The following is a 23,386-nucleotide window of genomic DNA, read 5'->3' on the forward strand; positions in this document are numbered from 1 at the left end:
TAAATCTAGGAGTCAATTTTTAGTCTTGCAATCAAATTATTTGACATTTTATTGACTAATGATTGTTGTATTTCTCGTTCCGAGGAGATGAATTTGTTAGTGTAAAGTGAGCTTAAGTTTGTTAGATTTTAATTTATACTTATGTAATTGACAAAGTGTATCCTAAAATATAATTTATATTTATATAATATGTCTAGATTTTATGTATGAGTATATATATACAAGTCATGATATATTTGATGAAGAATATTAAAGGTGAATATTAATTTTGAGATAAAAAAATGTTATTGAAGTATTCAAATGGTGTCATGAAGTTTGGAGTAATATAAAAAAAAAAATACTCAATGACACTTGAACGACCACTTTATACTCATTTGTTTAGTTTAACGTTCAAACGCACCGTGCAAATGTTCGAATGCACCATGTGAACGTTCAAACGCACATTCACACACACGGAAAATATATTTTGATCTTTCCAATGCACCTCAAGGTCATTCGAATGCACATAATCTTATTGACCTCATCTATAAGAGGTCATTATCTTATCTCTAAAGGTATATAAAATAGTTTAATCTAACCTATGTGTGGTCGTCAAGTATTAATTTGAAAATCATCTTTTAGAAAGTTGTCTACAATTATTTAAGATTATTTTTTAGATGCCATTAGAGATATAATCGTGCTGAACCGTGTTCTACATCAGATCTGAAAAAACTACATCTCGAGGGTCATTAAGACGGAAGGGTGACCCAATCTCGAGGATTAATGAGGTTTGGTACATATCAAGTCATGGATATCAGTGGGTGATCCATAAGCTTTTTGTTAACTGTTATAAGTTTTAATGATTAGTTTCGATTAAAATTTGGATTCGTAGTTTTTTACTCGATTTATAATTTTTTCACGTAAAATTTTTTGTGTTTGCGATTATCTTTTTCATGCTTTTTTTTATGTGCATATTATCATTGACAACATGTGACAAATCCTATCTCCTATGGTGATTATTATTATTTTCAAAGCTGTGTAAAGATATTTTGGTAATGTTTTAGTGTAATTAATTTAATCGAAGAGTTTGGTTAAATTTAGCTTACGGATTGAATAGCATAGTGTATTCTTAAAAAATTTGGTAAAATATTAGAGAGCCATTTGTAAAAGTGCACAGTGTAAGATGTAAATATATGAAATAAGAGAGTGTTAACTGCAAATTACTTTTTATCTTTTTAATTCCAGCTGTCTTCATGTTTCATCCAATAGGATAATACTAATACGGATGAGTAATCACTTTAATTTATCCCATTAATTATCACTTTCCCAGGTGGTACGGCAACCAAAACATAGCTAGGGTTTTCCTCCGCTCTCTTCCATTCCTCGATTCGTCTCTCTATAAAAACTAACCCCTTTCTCGCGTTTCTCCTTTCCTCTTCGACCTCACTCGCTCCCAGAGCTCGTCTACTCGACCCCACGCCCCACCCTTACGTCTAGGGCTAGGGTTTCGCCGCTCCCTCTTTCCCTCATCTCCCCCTTGATCTCTTCGTAATCGCCGGCGATGTCGCTGAGGCCAAGCGAGCGGGCGGAGAGCCGCCGGAGCAAGTACAAGGTGGCAGTGGATGCCGAGGAGGGTCGTCGAAGGAGAGAGGATAACATGGTGGAGATCCGCAAGAGCCGCCGCGAGGAAAGCCTTCAGAAGAAGCGTCGGGAAGGCATGCAGGCCCAGCCCGCCTCCTTCGCCCAAGCTATTCATGCCTCCGCACTCGAGAAGAAGGTATACCCGTTCCCCTTTCTGGATCTGATTGCTCTATGGTTCGATCGATGAGTTATAGGATTTCGTGTTGGAAAGTTTGCATTTTGACCTGCCTTCTTGTTTAATCGTAGTTGGAGAGCCTTCCGATGATGGTTTCTGGGGTTTATTCGGATGATAATACTCTGCAACTCGAGGCGACTACGCAATTTCGCAAGCTATTGTCCATCGGTACGAGATAAAAAGTGACAATTTTGGTTGTCTTTTGGCTATATTGACATAACAATTGACAATTTTCCTTTTCTTTTGGCTATATTGATGATCGATTGATTGATTTTGATGACTACCATATGAATTTGTAAAATTAGAGCGAAGCCCTCCCATAGAGGAGGTTATTGGATCTGGCGTGGTGCCTCGCTTTGTTGAGTTTCTTACTAGGGAAGATTTCCCCCAACTTCAGGTCTTGATTGCTCACCCTAAGTTCACTGTAGAAGAAATTTTAGTACATTTATTTTTAAATCTCTATGGGTTGTTGTTTTGGCAGTTTGAAGCAGCATGGGCGCTTACCAACATTGCCTCTGGAACGTCAGAGAATACCAAGGTTGTGATAGATCATGGGGCTGTTCCCATCTTCGTAAAGCTGCTCAGTTCACCAAGTGATGATGTCCGTGAGCAGGTATATTGCTCAACTATATCCTATTTTGTTTTCTGGTTTATCTCAGTCAGTAACACCAGAAAAACTGTTTTTTATTCTATTTTTATATGTTGTCCCTGAGGTATATCATTGACTAATATTTTGCTCAATGCTAGGCTGTGTGGGCTTTGGGAAATGTTGCCGGTGATTCCCCAAGATGCAGGGACCTTGTTCTTGGCAGCGGTGCGTTGATTCCACTGTTGATGCAGCTGAACGGGCAGGCCAAGCTCTCCATGCTGAGGAATGCTACATGGACTCTGTCAAACTTTTGCAGGGGGAAGCCACAACCACCCTTTGAGCAGGTTTGACTGTCTTCTGTATTATTGGTTAATCAACAGGCTAGATTAGATTTCGTTTAGATATATCAAATGATCTTTTTGATTGTTTTTCCTTTTCATGATGAGCAGGTTAAGCCTGCTCTTCCAGCACTTGACAGCCTCATACGCTCAAATGATGAGGAAGTCCTTACTGATGCATGCTGGGCCCTTTCATATTTGTCGGATGGTACCAATGACAAAATACAAGCTGTAATAGAAGCTGGTGTCTGCCCTCGTCTTGTGGAGCTTCTTCTGTATGTAATACATGTCTGTGTTGCATTTCTCATGATTTTACCTTCTTGAAATTTTTATTTATCTTGTAACATTTATCTCTGTTAGACATCCTTCACCTTCGGTACTCATTCCAGCCCTTAGAACAGTTGGTAACGTTGTTACTGGAGATGATATGCAGACACAGGTATGCTAAACTCTTCCTCTTCTTTGCCTTTATCTATCTTTTCTTTATACAGGAAATTCTTCTTGTTGATCAATGAGGTTTAGTATTGTGATAGTGATGTTTATAGGTGAATCAACCAGTTAAGTAATTATGGTGAAGTCCTAGCTACATGATGAAAGAGAGAGATCCATGATGCTAATTTATGCCAAATATATAAAATAGTTATATGCATTGTTCTGATGGCACTTCTTTTTGTACTTTGACTTTGCATATGATCCCATGGAAGTGTAGGATCATGATTCATTTGAACACATGTTGGTAAGGATTCTTATTAAAGGTGAGAGTATAGTGATAAGAATCCTCTTGTAGATTGGAAGTGGTTGGCATTTTGTGGAGTAAGATAATTAATAATCAGAGTAGGTCTGAAAGGGGCTTGTTTTGGATTTTTATCCTTTTGGTGTATAATAGTTTTGATTTTATCTGGTCAGAAGTAGATGTGTGATTATTAGTACTTGGATGTTAGTTGGGGATTGTATTGTAGAATTGATGTTTTACCGGATATGCAAAATGCCTTAAATGTTAGGTTCATGGATGTTCATTTTAAGGGTGTAGTTCTGAATATGCTTATTGTAATGGGCAATTTTGTAGTTCGGGCACTATTAAGATTGAACTAGTGCTGATGCCCGGGAACTTGGCGTACCAATTGAGTATGTGGGCCTTGGGCACTAGTTGAATGAAGCCCTTCAATGTTGTACCAATAGCCTGCAAAGTTGTTCTTAACATTTTAAATCCAATTCTTGATATCTTTTGGACTTCAAATGACAATGAATACTACATTCAATTACCTGAACTTGAGAATATAATTATGATGTTCATTTGCTATACATTAGATTCACAAAGTCCTATTCTAGGCTTCTAGCCTAATGGTTGTGTCAGGAATCAGGGTTGTCATGCCATCATAGTATTGGTATGTGGCACGAGGGGTGCCGCACGGGAACCCTCCTCTTGCCTCTTAGCATCAATCCGTTGCCCCTCTTGTTCCTCATAAAGGGGGAATCCTAAATTTGGGTGTATTTTTTGTTCGACTACATTTTACTTCCTCAACTATTGCTTAGTAATACTTTTCACCGTACGTTTAACTTCTTTTCATTCTTTTTTCAATTCTTTCAAAATTCACTTCTAACATGCCCTTCTCTCCTCGTTGTCCTTGCTACCTTTCTTTGTCTTTCTCTCTCACGTGCCCTAATTAAGATTGAAGATGATGGACTTTTAAAAGCCTTAATGGGTCGAGAATAAAAGAGCCCACTTTGTGGATTTAACTTGAAGTAGTTGATGAAGAGAGAGAGAGAGAGAGAGAGTGCAGCGACGACAAAACATTCGTTGGTGATGGAAGCGCTCTCCCCCTTTCTCCTCTTCTCTTTTTTCCTTTTTCTTCCTTTCTCCTTCTCTTTTCTCACCCTCTTGCATGGGGCAGTGACGGAGCTCTATTCTTTGTCGGTGGTGGGAGCTCTCCCTCCCTTTCTGCTCTTCTCTCTCTCTCTCTCGTGATGAGCTTTATTCTTCCGGCATAGTAGGCAAGTACTGGTACATGACGTGCCGTGGGTGGCCAGCACGTGTCATGCCAGAGTCCTTGGATTGTGCAACTAATGTTGTCTTTGTAGTGTCTGCCATCTGTTGCATGGGTATATTGATATCTATATGTTTGCTATCTTCAAAGTTGAATCTGATACAAATTAACCAACATATCTTGGCTGTAGTTAACATGTAATTTATCTATGCATTCAATTGGTTAGCATTCCTTTACTCTGTTGAGATAAGTGTGAGCTCATTGATGAAAATAAATTTATTGTTGCCATGTGGGATCGTTAACACATTTGTCTGATCTTCCTTTGCAGTACGTGATCAATCATAATGCACTTCCTTGTCTTCTGAACCTCTTGACAAATAATCATAAGAAAAGCATAAAGAAAGAAGCTTGTTGGACCATATCCAACATTACAGCTGGAAATAAGGATCAGATCCAGGTATGAAATGGAGCCAATCATTAAATTTGCCAGACTTGAGTATTTTAGAACTTGTTTTTTCAGTAGTAACTCATCCAACCATGTGACAAAGTAGTTACCACTGTTTTTTATTGCAAAACTAATTTTGTGACAAGTATTAGCTGAAGCTACGGAAAATTCATTTCATTCAATCACAGGCTGTTATTGCTGCTGGTATCATTAGTCCTCTTGTGCATCTGCTGCAAAGTGCTGAATTTGATATTAAGAAAGAAGCAGCATGGGCCATCTCAAATGCTACTTCTGGTGGCACACCTGATCAGATAAAGTAGGTACCTGCTCACTTTTTTCCAGTGTGTTCTTACTGTATCAAAGTTATAAGGAATTATACATTTGTTACTTGGTATCTTCAAAGATAATTCTGATACAAGTTGGACTGGGGACAGGTATCTTGTTAGCCAGGGGTGCATCAAGCCTCTGTGTGATCTTCTTGTTTGCCCAGACCCAAGAATTGTCACAGTTTGCTTGGAAGGGCTGGAGAACATCTTGAAGGTTGGTGAAGCGGACAAGGACATGGGGGCCACTGGGGATGGGAATCCATACGCACAAATGATTGAGGATGCTGAGGGTTTGGAGAAGATTGAGAATCTTCAAAGCCATGACAACACAGAAATATATGAGAAGTCTGTGAAGCTTCTCGAGAAATACTGGTTGGATGACGAGGATGAAGCCATGCCTTCAGGTGATGCCGCTCAAACTGGGTTTCAGTTTGGGAGTGATCAAGTCTCAGTTCCTTCCGGTGGATTCAAGTTTGGCTGAAAGGTACATGATTGCTTTAGATATTTCTAATGGTTTCATGTGATCTTCTGAAAAAAAAATCAGCAAATTGGAGCTTTTTACATGGAAGATCCTGTGCCCATATTACAGGGGCTCTTTGGTGACACTGAAGCATAGTTGCCCCAGCTAAAGGTGATGTCGCTAGTTGTGTCAGTTGGGGCAGAGTCGCGTTATCCTGTCGTCGTCGGTTTTGGGTCCCGTCGGTCCAGTCTGGGGTGGTTGTCATATTGAGTACCAATAAAGAACAGTGTCTTTGCCACACCATTTGATAAGGAACTTGTTCTATAAGGTCTTATGGCTATCTGGTATACGTCTGCAAATATCAGAGAGGTAGACGAAATGATTCAGCCCATTATATTTTGAGGGTATGTTGTTGCAGGTTTTCTAACAGGTTGTAGTCTTCTTGGCCTCCTGTATAGCTCGAGTTTCCTCTTTTCCTTCATGTTGGCCGTTGAGTAGATCTTTTTTGTGGTTATAAATTTTCAAGGGTCTCGTGAAGTTTCCTCTCTGATAATGTATATGTAGCTATGATGAAGACCTAGCAGCTTAATGTATTGGAGAAAATGAATGAGAGAATCTTTATTTGTGTTTGTTTTATTGGTTTAAGCTTCAGTGTACACAGTATCAGTTTATTATAATTTTGCATTCTTGCTAGTAACTAATCCTTGCATTTCTGGCAATGTTTCAGTATTCTCTTTTAAGACTACCCATGTTATTTATCGGTGTGATCTAATTTTTTTGCTTGGACATCCTAAAGACAAAAGACAACTCCTTTTTCTCGTTCTGTTTGTGTATGAGATTTTTTAAAGGATAATCAGTTAAATTTTTAGTTTTACTTATAATTTATTGTTTAGTTTTACTTATAATTTATTGTTTAGTTGTTAAATTATTTTTTGATATTATATGTCTTCTATTCTTAGCCGCACCATGCTACTAATTTAGTTGCTAATTAACCAGGATGCTTATATCTTCCTGACTGAAATCTGTGCATCGAACCATAAACCTATTTGATACTTGTCAATAGGATAGCTCTTATTAGATAATTAAAGAGGTTTATATTGTTCGAGTATTTTCGGATTTAAATTAGCGGTATTTATTTACTTGGGATGCTTTTAAAAAGTTTTCCTTCTTTCTAAAAAATGAACGCATATGTTAAATATTTAATAACAAATCTCTTTCAGTTTGGCTCTTTGATTCAAGAGTTGTCCTTCCTTCCCCTCACCGTCAGTCGTTTGATCAAGCAATAAATGCACTCCTTGCAAGGCAACAAACACAATTGATATCTAAGACTCATAATAACATAGTAATTGCCGTGTGTTGTAAGCAGGTGAAGCAAAAAAAAGAAAAGAAAAGAAAAAATAAATAATTTTTGTTGCTGTGATGAAGGGTTATAAAAAAATATAAGTTTCAATTATTATGTCATTTCCGTTAGATTTTGACTCTCCTATCTCTATGGTACCAACTCAACAAAGCTTCATATAACCAATAAAAGTGAACAAAAGAATACAATATAGTATTTTCATTAGATTCAATTGGTCTAAGTATTAGATGAACCTTTCTTTTTTGGATATAGATAAAAAAAAATTAGCATTTTGTAGTATGTAGATTAGATAACTAGACAAACATTTCTAAGTAACATATTATATAAATTGAGCGTTTAAATTGATCATGCGTACCACCAAATATCAACACTAATATTACATGGGTCATAAATTGATAGGACTCCATTTTAGTTGCTACATCATTCTAAAACCTGGCCAATTCCAACCTTTTCAATTGAGAACATTCTCATACAGTTTGTTCATGCTCCACCCCCAGGGGACAGTTAGTTGTTCCCAAGGAAGGGAACCTTGGGAGGTGACACAGTTCATGAATACAACCATTGTTTTTAGGAAGGAAGCAACGTTGAACACTTCACAGAGGAGCAAAACGTTGACATGAGAGGAGGAGGACAAGTTACTACTAATAATTGAAAGCAAACCCATCACCTTTGATATCTCAAAGGGTTTAATCTTTCTAGTACTTGTCACAACACAAGAAGTATCCTCTCTCTTTCTCTCCTTCTCTCTTCTTCGTAGGAGACAGAGACAGGGGAATGTAAGGAGAGAGCTGATAGAAATACAACATTTGTCTTTTTCCTACCTTGTGATAACACCATGTCTTCTGAGGCTATTGTACTGAATTAATCACTTTTTTCCACAAAACTCCAATAAAACTTTTAAAGTGACATATAGACCCCCTAAATATTGAAAATGTCTCACCCTCCTAAAATAATTTTGACTGAAAAAATTAAAAAAAAATTTAAAATATCCATCTACCTAGAATTGCATTGGATTTTTTTTCTTCTCTCCAAGATATAATGATAAATATATTATATAATTACTTATCTGAATTCTGCGTGATAGCTTATGGATGAAAAATATAATATAAAAGATATTATGTGTAATTATTCTGATTTTATATGACACCTAGCTTGGTTTAAAGATATTATGTGATAACTTATCGACAAAAATGTATTTAATCCTAAAATATACTTAACCCAAAATTCTTCTTCCTAGTTTGACGTTGTTCTCCCGGACCTTTTAGAATTACTGTATAGAGATGCATTAGATATTTGCTGGGATAGCTGATCCTTTTTTCCCCCTTTTTAGGTAATATATATCATACCAAATTTATCCCAAAAAATCAGGATGTAAACAATAATAAACATAAAATGGAGGGTGTTGTTTATAAATTTGCCTTTTTTACTTATAGAAAAGTAACGTAATAATCATCTGCGTAGTACCTGAAAGTGATCAACTGCAATCAAAGGTCAATTTCAGAAGGTAACAACAAGAGTCGCACTTTTCGAAAGTGGATAATAACTTGGGAGGTTGGTTTAAACACGAGCTATTTATTGTCCGAGAATAGCCTTCCAGATAAATCGTATCTTATATATTAAGTGGTTAGATACCTCTAAATTATATCTTATATATTAATTGGTTAGATATCTCTAAATTATAAAGGTGCATATACATGTGAGTTGTAACTCTAAACCTCTCTTGGTTAATGATCGGATTAATTAGTGTGAAAAAAAGTCAAATTTGATCAGATTTTATCTAACCCCATCCGGTTCTATGTATGTGTTTTGTAGGTATATACTTAGATTTTTCTATCCATCTTGATATTCGAATTTGTATTCATATTGAGATAGTCTGTGCAGATATAAATATAAGCTGTGATGAATAATAACCGAATCAATAGTCACATAAATATTATAGAAGTAGTAATATAATTTTTTTGTATTGTAACAACTCCAGCGTGCCGGCGCACATGGCAGAACGGACAAAGCCGTCACATAGAAATAGACATGTATTTACATAATTCATGCTAAAGGTAAATCATGTCATACTACAATACAAACAAACATATTAGCATATAAATATCTAAATTTATTGTAATACTACTAAACCACTATATAATCTAGTATAACCCATACAAGTTACGATAAACCATCAAGTTATGACTAATATACGAGTAAATATAATCTAACCTACATTATACAAATCACTGTATAATATATTGAATATAAATATATATAATATTAGTAGAATTTATTAAGTAAGCTATCTTTTATACTATCTCACGTCTAGCTCATATCATATTTACTCTAAAATATATCTTCATGATACCTCAAATTACTATTAGGTACCACATATTTGAGGCTTAGAAAAGAATAATAGAATTATGAGCTAAAGACTTAGTAAATATATCTTATCTAGAATTAGTGACACCAAATAGACATAACCATGTACTGAATAATATATGTTAGAAATGAGCATCATATTATGAATGAGTATATAAATATATCTATAATAATATATAAATAGATAGGAAGTCTTATATCATAAATGAGTATGTATATAAATCCTCAACAATATATATAAATCTCTAAGCATACAATCATACTATTACCTGCTTAAATATATCAACGTATAATGCATGTTGGCCATGACTGTGCTATAATAATTCTAAATACAACCACATATGATTCATAACGACCACTTGATAATCATGAATATTAACACATGAAAGAATTAATACATTTCACAATATCTCAATCATTAATATCTACTATGAACGATATAATTATACTTGACCACTGTGCACGACCATGCCTAGTACCCGGTCTCATCTTCCCACCAAAAGGCTTAAAACATAACTGCCATCCGCTAAGGGTATCAACATCCATCTAGAACGAGTACTGATCCATCTAATAAAAATCACATGAGGATAATTTACCACATATAGCATTGCGAGTGACATGTGTTTGAATGTTTATTACATATACAGACTACTAACTTTGGACATGGGCCACAGGATCGCATTTCGAGTGATTAATATACCTCTGGATACCCCCCAACCCTAGCCCCATTCGGATATCTTGTGTTTTCTATCAATTATCGTATCAATGAGATTTCATATTTTTTTTCTAAATGATAAATTATATGCATTTATCAAGTACTATAATAAATCATGCATCTTAGGAGCTTAGGTGATAATGAAGTCAAAGAAAATATAATGCAATACAGTCTCAAATTATATATATATATATATATATATATATATATCATATGTCTACTCATGCTAGTGATCCACTCAACATAAAATATAGATAATATATTTATCTCCAATCATTTCTATATACCATTTGTATATTCATGTCAAAGATCAATCTAACATGTGAATAATAAAAATACGATTATATGTAATCATCTCTATATATGATCATGTAATTATGCTAGAAGCCAAAATATAATGCTTATATATAATTATTATTATCATAATTTGAGAAAACACTATGTGGGATGAGATTACTTACTATTTGATCTAAAAACACAAAAGATGTATATTCTTCGCGTCCATAAACTAAACATCAACTTACAAAGTCCATAGGATCTCAAATAAAGAGCTTGAGATATGAAAATATTTACATAATATGAAGTTAGTCATTTATTAAATTAAAATTCATTCGTATAAAATATAATAATTTATTAGTTTTATTAAATATTATATTTATATTATATATGTAAATATGATAATATTAATATGCTATTACTTTAAATTATATTTACTACTTAATGACCCTAGTTTTCTAATTATATAATAATTAATTTATTTTGATATAAAACATAAAGTGGCTAAATGCCCAACAATATAATTAAAAATATAAGTACATACAATATCTAATTATATTTTTATTATTTTATGATTACTACTCTTACTTAACTAATCACTAATTAAAAATAAGATATTCATTATCCGATCATGTAAAAATAAACACCATAGGTTATATTATATAATAATAAGGTGCTAGAAATACATTATATATATATATATATATACACGTAAATACTTATAATTATAATTAATCAATAATTACACTAATTATATTTAGTTAATAATTATATTAGTAAGTATATAATCTTACAATAATTAGCTGTCCAAATAATTTAATTTAAACTAACCAATAAAAATAAAATAAATAATTAATAGAAACCAAATTGAAAACCTTGCTACAATGTTGGGTCGAGATTAGGACTATTGCAACAAAGAGGGAAAGGAGACTGAATACGAAGAAGAAAAGGAGAGAAAAGAGAAGGAAAGGGAGAGGGAGTCGAGCTAGCAGGAGGGGACTAGCCCCTGCTGACTAACCAACAATTGGTATCTCGCCGAAGGCTCAATTTTGGCAAACTCTTGCCCAAGGCAAAGAGGAGAAAGAAAGATAGAGGAAAGAAGAGAGAATAATGGAGAGGAGGAGAGGCTCATCGATAGCTGCTCTGTGGTGGTGAAAGCAACATCGAGTTTCTAGGAGAGTGGCATTGGGAATTCGAGGGAGGGAGAGAGAGTATGAGGAAAAGAAGAGAATGAGCAAGAGAAAAATAGTAAGAGAAAGAGAGATAATAAGTAGAGAGGGAGAGGCGATTGGCGAGGGCAAGGGTAGCGGGGCACGTTGCGACCAACTAGCTCAGCTCGACGGCTGGGGTAGTGTGGCAGCCTCACTCATGCCCATAAGGCCGGCCACGTTGTGCTCATTTGTTTTTTTGGGCAACGGTGTTACATTTATATTTATGTATGAATCTCTAATCAAATTTCATTTAACTACATAAATTTTTTTTATACACTCCAAAAATAAATACAAATAGATCCGATAGTCTGTTTACTATCTGAATCCAACAACAAATATAGGTATCTAAACACTAGATTTAGCTATTTTTTCTTTTCAAATAAGAGAGCATCATGAGGAGATGAGGGCTCATAATAAATATTTAAAATCATGTGAGGTGGGTTCGTGCGGAGTGGAAAATTGTTATCTTAAATCTCGCGGTGCATTCAATTGTTATAAAAATGTTGAAGGTTTTTAAATATATATTATGGATCTGGATGAACGAACGAGTTGATTACCCCTAGATCATGTGAGGTGCATGTGCTAGATCCGATTTTTATTTTATTTTTCTGAATCAAGATTCAATCTATTTGGGTGTGTAATCAGATCCCGATATCCATGAACTAATGCATATTAAAAATAATATCTATTTATTAAATAAATTAGATATAGTTTGACCGTGAGCTCCAATAAATATACGGTGTGTGTGTATATATATATATATTAAGAACACTTGCATATCAAATTTACACTTAAAAGTTGGTATAAATCTAATATAATGTGAATACAAAATGATCCACCTCTTAACGAACTGGGTATGAAAGATGATCTTAGAGAGCAGCGAGGAGAAAGAAAAAGAAAGGAGGAACGAGTAGAGCATGCCTTGAGATCGATACCAGACTGTAGACCGGACTTGGACGTCCAACCTTGTGATACAACAAACCCTATTGAGACTAACGGGCGAAATGGGTACCATAAAATGAAGAGACTAGAAGAAATACAATACGAATACAATAGTGATTTATTTTACAATCGCTACTCTCAGTAATAAAAAATGAAACGTGAAGAAACTGATCGGAACCTTCTCACGAAAATAAAATTAAAAAAAAAAAAGAAAAAGAAAAGAGAGAAGAAATTGCCCGCTCCTGCTGAATGAAATTTTATAATCTACAAGGTGGTAAACATTAAAAAATAAAAAAGAAAATTCCCTCTCACTCCTACCAAAAACCAAATGCTGTCTCTCTCGAACAAAACAAAACTCTCCAAAGCACCCACTTTCGGAGAACCGCGAGATAGCGAAAGCAAACAACGCTAACGATCCCACCGAAGCCCACGAGGAAGCCGCGAGGAGGAGGAGAAGGAGGAGGAGGAGGAGGAGGAGGAGGAGGAAAAAGTTCGCAGCTTTCGGCATGCGGAGCACCGTACCGCCCCCGCCGGACGGCGGAGGAGGCCCCGGCGAGGAGTTCTGGTGGAGGCCCGTCGCGGAGTCCGGGCCGCCCACGGGCCCTCGCCACCGGGTGGTGAAGGAGATGGAGCGGCTCGCGCTTCTTGGCCATGAGCGCCTCGACGAGCTCCGGCATAAGCTCCTCGGCTACCGCGCCGGCGACCTCTGGTTCCCGGCTGGGGGAATACCGAAGCAGGACACGGACATACCTCCGGTGATTACCGTGCTCCTCGTCGGCTTCGCCGGGGTTGGGAAGAGCTCGTTGGTCGATCTCATGTACTCCGTTCTTGGTCGCGCTGGATTCGTTCCCTTTGCCCAGGCGTCATCCCCTGCCGGTACTTTTCGTGATCACGTTGTTTTTATTGGACATATTTGATTTTGAGTACTGGGTTCTTGTTATTTTTGGTAGATATATTTGTTTCAAATGGGTTGTGGTGGTGTGGCCTCTTTTGGTATCCTTTTGAAGGGTTCTGGTTGAATTTTCGAACTGGTTCATTTATCTAGCTTCGTTATGGTCGAAAGCTTCAATTTTTTGAACTGGATTCGTGCTATTTTGCTAGATTGTGATCAAAATTTTCAATCTTGAGAGTTTTTTTTTTCCTGACGTTTCTAAGGTGGGTAATAATGTAGGAAAGGATGGACGCACCCTGTGCTTGGAGGAGCACAACGTGCTACGTTCGATGCGGAATGGCTTCTGCGTCTTCGATTCCCGCGGCCTCGACTACGACCGCGTCGCCGACGGCATCGAGGAGGCCTCGGATTGGATCGAGAATGGCGTCCGCCACCGCCAGCTCTGCCGCGGCGCCGAGTCTTTCTCCGCCGCCACCACATCCACCTCCTCTTCCTCCCCCTCTGTCCCTGTCTCCGTCTCGCCGTCCGCCGCCACCAAGCGCTTCGTCCGGCGGCGAGTCAATTGCGCCATCGTCGTCGCTAGCCTCTCTGAGCTCTATCAGTCCCTCGTCTCCGGCGACGTCCGACGCCTCAACGCCACCCGGGATCTCTTCCACTGTCCTTCCATCAAGGCTAGCTGCAGTAAGTCTTACTCGCCCTCTCGCTTACCTTCTCTCTTCCTTCTTTAACGCATTTCGTCGAACGGTGCTTAAAATCAAAATTCTCTGCAGACGAGAACCCAATTCTGGTGCTGACGCATGGAGACGAGCTCACCGCAGAGGAGAGGATCAACGGCCGTATCCGGATATGCGAGTTCTTGGGGATCTCCGACACGGGAGGTGTATATGACGTGCCATGCATCAATGAGCACGGGGCACTCGTAGATGAGATGGATCCGGTGACGGCATACGCCGTCTCTGAGGCCATCTACCGCGCGCTCCTGGTGGCCGACCGCGGCCACCCACCGAAGCCCAGTGTCAAGGACTGGGTGTTGTTGGCCCTCACTTGGTCAATGTACACACTCTCAGCCTTGTTTGCCTTCCTCTCTTGTTGCTGCTCTAAGGCTGCAAAGGCTAGTAGAGATCAGAAGCTCAGGCGACAATGAATGGTCTGAAGCAGGATTTGTTCATAGGGGATGGGGGTAAAAGTGCACTAACATTGTTTGATTACTAACTTTGTTCTTTAGTTCTTCCTCATAAGTAAGAGCCTATTTGGTTCCCTGTATCTGGTGGAATGGGATAGAATTGGGAGGCGATCGGCGATGACATTCGGAATATGAATACTTTCGGAATCGTGGGCGTCGTTTGACGTGCTACTCTTCAATGATCAACCATAGATTGGATCATCTGATATTGCTTATCCAGAGATGGAGCTGCATTGCCTGGATGAACAGTGGCAAGAAACCCCTTGAGATATACAAAGCTCTTGAGAGGAATGTATGATGTATTTTATTTACTTGTTTCTTATGATTGGTTTGTGGGATTCATTGTTACTGGTTACACAGATTGTATGTTCATTCTTGTCTATTAGGCATGTATCTGTTCTTTTAATTTGAAGTGATAGCTTGTGTAAATTTCAATGTGATTGTTTCTTGTGGTTTAAAAGATGGTAGCTTCTTCCTTGCCATATCTTTTGTTCTTTGATGCACATCAGATGGATGATCAGAGGAATGTGCAATTTATTTACTTCTATATTTTTCCTGGTTTCAAAGATTCTTGGTTCTTCCCTTCCTATTATGCACATTTGTTTGTTGGATTTGAAGTGAGGGAATGTAAAAAAAACTTATATCTGATAATTTTTAATTATCTGTTTTTTAAAATTTAGAATATTTTTTGTGTGCATATATATATATATATTCTTGAGAAGTTTCTTATTTATTTGTATGCCTCCTTAAATTATATTTAAATAATTTAAAGATAAAAACATAAAAATATTTTTTATTCTAATTTTCATAGATTTCTCTCAGTTAAGAATATTTTTTTATTTTTTGTTAAATTATTAAATTTTAATTTGTGAAATAACCAGAAAGTTATCTATACAAATAATATATATATTTTAAGAGTTATTTATGTAAATATCAACTACGGACATACAAGCCAAAAATATCATAATAATTATTAGTGATTATTATGCATGATCCAGTATTCTAATTTGTATGACATCTAATTTCTTAGTCGAGTAGGAAGAAAAATGAATTGGTTTCTCTCCTGTTTTCTTTCTCTATTCTTTAATTTCTAATTAGAAGGTAAAATGTAGTTTAGAAAATGAATAATATACATCTCTTTAAATATATGATTATTAAAAAATTTAATCATCTTAAAAATATGGGTATAAAGATTCATATTTATTTAAACAATTAGCTTATTAATACCTTAGGGAAATTGTAACCAATACAGTGCGATAAAAAAAAAGTTTAATTGTAGAAGTTCATAATGCTTATGATAAAGATCAATCTATACTTGTTCTTTAATTAACTAATTATTCTTTGCTGTGTTATTATATTCAATCGAATTTTACATGCTTGATACACAAACGAAAAATGGGAGATATTTTAAAAAGCTTATCTACCAGCACTACAAAGAAAACAAGCATCAACCCTAAGGGCAAATAGATTCAGAATGATAAACACCGAAATCATCGAAAATTTACAGGCTAGCATTAGCTTGTTCCTAATTAAGAAAGTATCACGAAGCATTGTAGCTATAACTTGCAAAAGCTAAAACCCTAACAAAGATATCACATAATGGTATGGGATAGGCCTAACCAAAACCTAAACTGTGCAACACCAAACAACCTAACCATGGCCAAGGCTAAGACTCGAGCCAACACAAAAACACCGGTCAAGTGCCACTAGGACCTGGAGGGGCTTGACAAGGTGTCGACCGGAGACGACTTGACTAGAGCAACGGTAAAAGGAACAACTTGACACCAAGGAGATCTTGCAAGGACGACGACGACGGTGGGGAAGGCAATAATACCACCGCAGCTAGATCCCCTAGCGATGCGAGCGACTATAGAAGGTGAAGGAAAGAGGAAAAGGGGACGGTGTGTTTGTGGGAGAAAAGGATGGTGAACTATGAAGGCAAATGTGGGAGGAGGTAAGATTGAGGGGAAGAAAGAGAGGTTAGGGGCTATGTCGGTGCGAAAAGGAGAGCGGCTAGAGAGGAGGACAACAAACGATGAGAAAGAGCAGCAACGATGAGGATCAAAAATAAGTAAAAGAGGGAAAAGAAGAGAGAAAGAAGAAAATATGAGAGGAAGATGTGAAAGAGGGGAGGGGAAGAAAGTTCGCAGAGAGAAAAACCACTTCTCAAGAAGGGCGAGAAAGCTGCCATGCCAAACCCTAGCTGAGCTAGTGCCGACGTAGAAAGATAATTGTAAGAGAGTTCAATTATGATTCCCTGATAGCAAAATATTAACTAAGATTCTTAGATTAGAAAAGATATAAGAGGCCATCTTGTTTTAAATTTGAAGAATATGATAAAATGAGTAAATTTAATTGAATAAAAACAACAATTCTAATATTATAATATTTACTATGGTGAGAAATAATTTTTTTAAGTTATTTTTACTTTTTCTGTAAAAATCAAAAGTTTTGCACTGCTCTAAATCAGATGGTATAAAGTGGTCTAAATAAAATTTCAGAAATAATTTGATTTTAGGGCATAATTACTGAGGGTAATTTGTATTTTATCCAACAGAATAAAAAGATGTTTCATTTATCTGTCTTTCTCTCTCTCCCCTTTTCATATGTGCATCTTTTTGTCATCCTTCCCTCCTCCAGCTTTTCCTGTTTCCCTCCACTGCTCTCAAGAGGATCTACTCCCTTTCCATCCCTCCAATTTCTTCCTCTGTCTCCCCATCTCTACTCTCATATACACACTCTCTCATCTCTCCTCCTCCATCTCTCTTCTCAGATCCTCTCCCCTCTTTCTTCTTTTGTCGAACCAGATCAAAGATCTCGCTAAGTGAGGGAGATTTCTGATGTTCTCGATCTCTGCCAGTAGATCTTTCATCAGATCTTATCATAACTGATCCCTTCTCTATGCCCAGAAGGAAGCAAAGCAGATTAATAGCAACCGGGTGATCGTTCAATTGACCACTTTGTCAGATCGGAAAGGTGAGATTTTGAAGCGAGGAATGGATCGACCTTGCAAGAAGGTGAGTTGGGTCGATCTTACTTTCCCGTATCGATCTCAATCTTGGTCGTTCCCCAATGGGCTTATCTCTCTTATTGCTTCGATTTGATACCAAGATTCCAATCCGGAGGAGTGCAGGAGCTGCGCTGATTGCCAAACGAAGAAGATTCCTCTGTGGAGAGCCGGCCCATCTGGTCCCAAGGTAAGCATAGATCGATTTAGAGAAAGATTTGGCGACTTGGGTTTTGCTTACTTCGATATGATCTGATTGTGTTTGTGCTCACAGTTGCTTTGTAATGCTTGTGGGATTCGCTATCGAAAGAAGGGAGGAGGGAAGAAGGAGAAGAGGGAAGAGATGAGCGTTTCCTTTGAGATTAGGATGCCAGGGTTGGGGAAAGAGATCGTACTGAAGCAGAGATCTATGATCCATAAGAGGATGAGGAGAAGGATGAGGAGGATGGGAGAGGACGAGAAGGCTGCTGTCCTTCTGATGGCTCTCTCTTTTGGATAACTCCACGCATGATGAATTTATCAAGGATTACTCCTTAGAATGATGTAAAAAAAATAGTCGCAAGTTTTGGATCAGTTGATCTGTTATTGGTTAGAGTGGAATTTGTATGAAGATTTTTTTTGACTCTTTTGCCGCATGTTTGATGCTGTCTTATAAGCTATTTGATTGTAACGTCGCAAGTTTCAAAGAGTATATATATATATATATATATAATCTTTGTTAGCACACAAACGATCTTATATGCATGTATAGTTAGCTATATATACAAGGGAGCAACATCAAATATTTGTATTATTTGATCCATTTAATAAGTAGATATCATTTACCTTTGAGATCCACATCAGATTGCACTAATCGGATCTTGAATCAAATGCCAGATCCGATAAGATCTCCACGTACTACAAGAGCACACCCAAGCAGAGGAGCCCGCCCAAGAACAGGGCAAGGGACGACTTCTCCTTGAGGAAGGGCCCTGACTTGAATCCCGAGGAGAATTCAGGAGTATTGTAGTAAAACGGGAAGTACGGCACCATGGAGCTCGGCGGCGGGGGCGACGCCAAAATATCGCAGTCGATAGTCGGCGGCGGAGGAGGGGAATAGTAGTCAGAGGCGACCGTGGGAGGAGGAGGAGGAGGCGAGTAGTAGTAGAAGGTTTCGACAGGTGGAAGAGGAGGGGGAGGGGGAGGAGGAAGTGGGCAAGGGTAGTTCGGGCAAGAGGAGCAGAGAGTGCACGATAGGTCGCCGTCTTTGACCACCGCCGTCGCGGAGGTGAGCATCGATGGCGGGGATGGAGTTATGGAGAGGAGGAAGAGGGGGAGGAGAAGGAGGGGAGAAGAGGGTAGCGTTGGCATTGTGATTTGGAACCGAAGAGGGAGGAGTGGAGTTAGATCCATGGCTTCCTTTTTAGAGAGGGAGAGAGAGAGAGAGAGAGAGAGAGAGAGAGAGAGAGTAGTGTGGGGTGGTGCATTGGGGTTTGGGGTTTGCTTCTAAATGAATCTACGAAGACTCCTTTTATCAATGTAACTTGTAGTTATTCAAAAGGTCAATTTATATTTTTCTCGAGGTTTCGCCCAAAATTAAAGTTTTTCGGTAGAAGAGAAGAGTTGAAAAAATTGCTTTCTATACTGTCTCAAATATTCATTTGGGCCTTAAAATTATTTGTCTAAATTGTAGGCTCACAGATGGATCTATTTCCCATCCGTGTTATCATTTATATAATCAATTCTGGATCTCGTCCATAGGGAATGACTTCCTTTTGTGATGGGCTTCCTTGAGGACAGCCATTCTTTCCTCAGGGCTCTTGTTGAGATCACTACTGGATGATCTAAGAAAGGAGGAAAGTAGCTCGAGTTCACTGGCATTAAGGTTACTTTAAACATACATCTCTATTGAATATGTTTGAACAACTTTATACCAAGCGACAAAACCCCAATTCTACTAATCTTTTCAACAAATTGGGACTCTCTCCTAGTTGAGTGTATCAAAGTCCACACTGAAGTCAATAGAAAGAAATGGCAGTAGATTAAATGTAGATATAAGTTATAGAATCGTAATGTTAAAATAGGGAAAGATAGACAAAGTTTAGAAGTGAAGTTGAGATTGAATATGAGCATTTCAGTCTATTATTCTTTAGAGATTCATCTTATGAATGAATAAAGTGTAACGAAAAATTAGATCAGGTCAGTGAAAACTGACAATAGTTGGTAATTAACTCTCTATATTAACACAAACTCTCTGTTATGTACATAAAATCGTAGTTATAAAACACTGAAGATGAGGCTATTAATTACTTCTATTTGGCTTGCAAACATTTGATTAATTCTTAAATCCTAGGTTGCCTTGGATTGAAGGGAATTCGTGAATGAATGAATAAATATTCGATATTTACCTTTTTTATTTATGAATCAACCGATGCCATGTAAAAAGGGAGACCATGCATGATGACACTCTAATTTGTCTCGAGATCTACAAATGGAGGCATGAAACACGAGAGGCGTAGCCAGTTGGTAGTGTCCACCAACAAGGGAGCACCAAAATTTCCATGGGATTTAATCGTCTGGTGGAGGTCACTTCCATACTTGCTTGGCCATACATCAACGACCTAATTAAGTATTTGCAATATAAACCTCGAATTAACAAAAGATTCATTTTTTAGGTCGAGCCCAAATCCCGAGTCATAGGGATTAATTCCAATGCTCATTATTTATGTTTTTCTTATACGAGGAGATTCTTAGAAATTTGTCTTGTTAATTTTTTTTTTTAAAGAGAAAGCTAGGTAGGTAGGTTAATTTATTAACTTCTAAGAGTTACATCAATATATTGTGAAACACATAGAAAAAGGGAGAATAGAACTACGACTATAACAACCCAATCCCAAAAAAAAAAAAAAATTTAATTTTTGCATGGGCACGACGTGGCCGGCCACAGTGTGACCGGCCTCGTGCCCATGCAGTGGGGCTGCGTGGGAGGGGTGCCACGCACCCCCCCTCGTGTTGCCGCAGCCTAACCGGCCGCGCCATCATCGCGGCGGGCCCGGCGCCGCCGCAGCCTAGCCGCCAACCTCCCACCCCTCTCTCTCTTTAAATCTCTCTCTCTCTCTCTCTCTCTCTCTCTCTCTCTCTCTCTCTCTCTCTCTCTCTCTCTCTCTCTCCCCCTCTCCCTCTCTCTCGCCGAGGTCGGACTATCGCCGCCGCCGCCACCTCCACGAGCGCCGGTGAGCTCTTTCTCCTCCTCTCTCTTCTTCTCTTCTTCTTCTCTCTCTCACTATCTCTCTCTCTCTCTCTCTATTTTTTTTTCTTACCTTGGGCTCGGGCCCGTCGGAGCCGAGCCGCCGGAGAGGCCGCGGTGGTCGGCCACCACCGCCGGTGCCCTCCCCGCCGGCCCGGGTCCGCACCTCCCTCCTCCTTCTTACCTTCTTCTCTTTTCTTCTCTTCTCTTCTTCTTCTTCTTCCTTTCTTTCTTCTCCTTCTTTCTTCTTCTTCATCTTCCTCAACTTCTTTCTTTCCTTCTGCAATAGTGCTGGGCTCGGCCCAGATCAGCTATGCTGGCAGATCCGAGCCCAGCACTGTGACAAGGGATTGCTCCCTTTTTAATTAAAGTATTATTAGTATAATAATTTATTAATTATAGTTATAAGTACTTGCATATGATTATATATAGTTTTGCCACTGTTTATTAGATTAATACATGTAATCATATTGATAATAATCTTATATTTTATATAGTTAATTCTATTAAAAATAATTAAATTTTATAAGTTTCTATTAATGTTTATGTATGCTTATACATGCATATATTTAATACATTTGAGTATTCAATGTGTTTCTAGCACCTTATTATTATTATATATTATTTTCTATGCAATAAAATGCTGAGCTCAGATAATTACTTTTGTATTTATGAATAATGATTAATATATGTATGATTAGTAACTAGTTAAGTAAAAGTAATAATTGCCAAATAATTGAATAAGGTTATCATAATTATATATATATATATAATGTATATTAAGTTATTTAATAAAATCAAATAATTTATTATATTTTACACCAATGAATTCTAAATGGGATAAACGGCTGACATCATACCATTTAAATATTTTCATACCCCGAACCCCTTATGTGAGACCCCGTGGATCCTGACAATAAGTTGATGTTTGTCTGACGGACGTGAGAGATGCGTGGTTCGTGTCTTCTTATCAGACTGTGAGTAGTCTTATCCCTTAGACGCATTTCTCAAATTAGGTTACATTATATATTTGTGTATATGTATGTTTTGGCCTCCAGCATGATTATATGATTTTATCTAGAGATGATTATAGTCGAGCATATTTTATCATGCATTCAATTACGCTGATTTAGAATAAGAGTACATTGGTGATATATATAGAGATAATCAGATATGATTCTACTGTTCTGATTGTTTACCGAGTTGATATGTAGCATGAGTATGCATGTGTTGACGATACAGTTGGAGACTACATTGCATCATTTTCTCTTGATTCCTATTCCACCTAAATTCCTGTTATGCATTGACTTGTTATCGTACTGGATATATGCATATGATTTGTCATTTAGAAGGAAAGCATGAAATGTGATTGATAGGATAGTTGATAGAAAGCGTGAGGATACCCGAGTGGGTGCGAGGGTTAGGACGCGCTTGGTGGATGATTGATCGCTCGACATGATCGCGATTCTGTTGGCCTTACGTCTGAGGTCGTTAGTCTGTGTGCACAGCAGACATTCGGACACATGCCGTTCGCCAGGGCATATGTGGCGAGTTATCCTCACGAGGTTTCTATCAACTATGTGTGTGCCCGGTCTGGATGGATGTTGATACCCTAGCAGGTGGCGATGTATGATTATATTTGAGATACTCCTTGCAAATGGCAGAGTATGCTCTGAGCCTTCGGGCATGATGTTGAGACCGGGTAACGGGTATTGACTGTACACAGTGGTCTAGTATGATGATATTATACCGAGATGTCGGTGATGATCGTGATGTTGAGAAATGCATATGATTTCATTTTTATCTGACATACATGATTATTGAGTGGTCAATATATATCATATATGGTTGCATTTGATATCATTGCATGGTCATGGTCGGCATGCATCATATATCATATTTGATAGAGAGTTATGATGATCATATGACATGGAGATTTATTTATTTATTGTCGAGGATTGTATACTTTTATCAGTATGACATATTATCTACTTTTCAATTATGTATTATTGAGGATGCATTCATATACTCATTCATGACATGATGTTGCTTTCTAATTCATATTATCCAGTACATGATTTACTCTCTGTTTGGCATCACTGATTCGGGGTAAGGTCTATTCACTGAACCTTTTTGCTCATGACTCTCTTTATTTCTTTTCTAACCCCTCAGATTTGTGGTACGTGATAGCAACCTGAGATATCTTGAGAAGATATTTTAGAGTGATGATGAGGTGAGCTATAGATGCGAGATGGTATAGATGATGGTTTAT

The 23,386-nt window shown here is 37.6% G+C and overlaps 2 protein-coding genes and 1 long non-coding RNA gene across 3 annotated transcripts; all 3 read left to right on the forward strand.

Annotated features, from left to right (window-relative positions):
* Window positions 1-1,308: 1,308 nt before the first annotated feature.
* Window positions 1,309-6,574, forward strand: LOC140788559 (importin subunit alpha-1b-like). Its single transcript, XM_073137838.1, has 11 exons — window positions 1,309-1,756; window positions 1,867-1,963; window positions 2,101-2,192; window positions 2,277-2,408; window positions 2,543-2,728; window positions 2,834-2,997; window positions 3,083-3,161; window positions 5,036-5,164; window positions 5,341-5,468; window positions 5,587-5,962; window positions 6,068-6,574. The coding sequence occupies exons 1-10, from the start codon at window positions 1,541-1,543 to the stop codon at window positions 5,957-5,959; spliced, it is 1,596 nt and encodes a 531-aa protein (XP_072993939.1). The 5' UTR covers window positions 1,309-1,540; the 3' UTR covers window positions 5,960-5,962; window positions 6,068-6,574.
* A 6,668-nt stretch (window positions 6,575-13,242) lies between these two features.
* Window positions 13,243-15,316, forward strand: LOC140789296 (uncharacterized). The gene is made up of 3 exons (XM_073138950.1): window positions 13,243-13,682; window positions 13,978-14,379; window positions 14,469-15,316. Exons 1-3 carry the CDS (start codon window positions 13,313-13,315, stop codon window positions 14,840-14,842), a joined length of 1,146 nt encoding a protein of 381 aa, XP_072995051.1. The 5' UTR covers window positions 13,243-13,312; the 3' UTR covers window positions 14,843-15,316.
* A 2,176-nt stretch (window positions 15,317-17,492) lies between these two features.
* On the forward strand, window positions 17,493-18,576 carry LOC140789384 (uncharacterized). The gene is made up of 3 exons (XR_012109166.1): window positions 17,493-17,898; window positions 17,993-18,078; window positions 18,163-18,576. It is a non-coding gene; the product is annotated as an uncharacterized lncRNA (long non-coding RNA).
* Window positions 18,577-23,386: the final 4,810 nt, after the last annotated feature.

This window comes from Typha latifolia, chromosome 5 (genome assembly GCF_019914945.1).
Source record: "Typha latifolia isolate L0001 chromosome 5, TyphaL0001v2, whole genome shotgun sequence".
Taxonomy (NCBI): Eukaryota; Viridiplantae; Streptophyta; class Magnoliopsida; order Poales; family Typhaceae; genus Typha; species Typha latifolia.

Coding starts and splice junctions, on each gene's coding strand:
- LOC140788559 (XM_073137838.1), top strand. CDS start 1,541: ATGTCGCTGAGGCCAAGCGAGCGGGCGGAGAGCCGCCGGAGCAAGTAC. Junction 1,964..2,100: donor TCGCAAGCTATTGTCCATCG/GTACGAGATAAA, acceptor TTGTAAAATTAG/AGCGAAGCCCTCCCATAGAG. Junction 2,409..2,542: donor GTGATGATGTCCGTGAGCAG/GTATATTGCTCA, acceptor GCTCAATGCTAG/GCTGTGTGGGCTTTGGGAAA.
- LOC140789296 (XM_073138950.1), top strand. CDS start 13,313: ATGCGGAGCACCGTACCGCCCCCGCCGGACGGCGGAGGAGGCCCCGGC. Junction 13,683..13,977: donor CCAGGCGTCATCCCCTGCCG/GTACTTTTCGTG, acceptor GTAATAATGTAG/GAAAGGATGGACGCACCCTG. Junction 14,380..14,468: donor TTCCATCAAGGCTAGCTGCA/GTAAGTCTTACT, acceptor AATTCTCTGCAG/ACGAGAACCCAATTCTGGTG.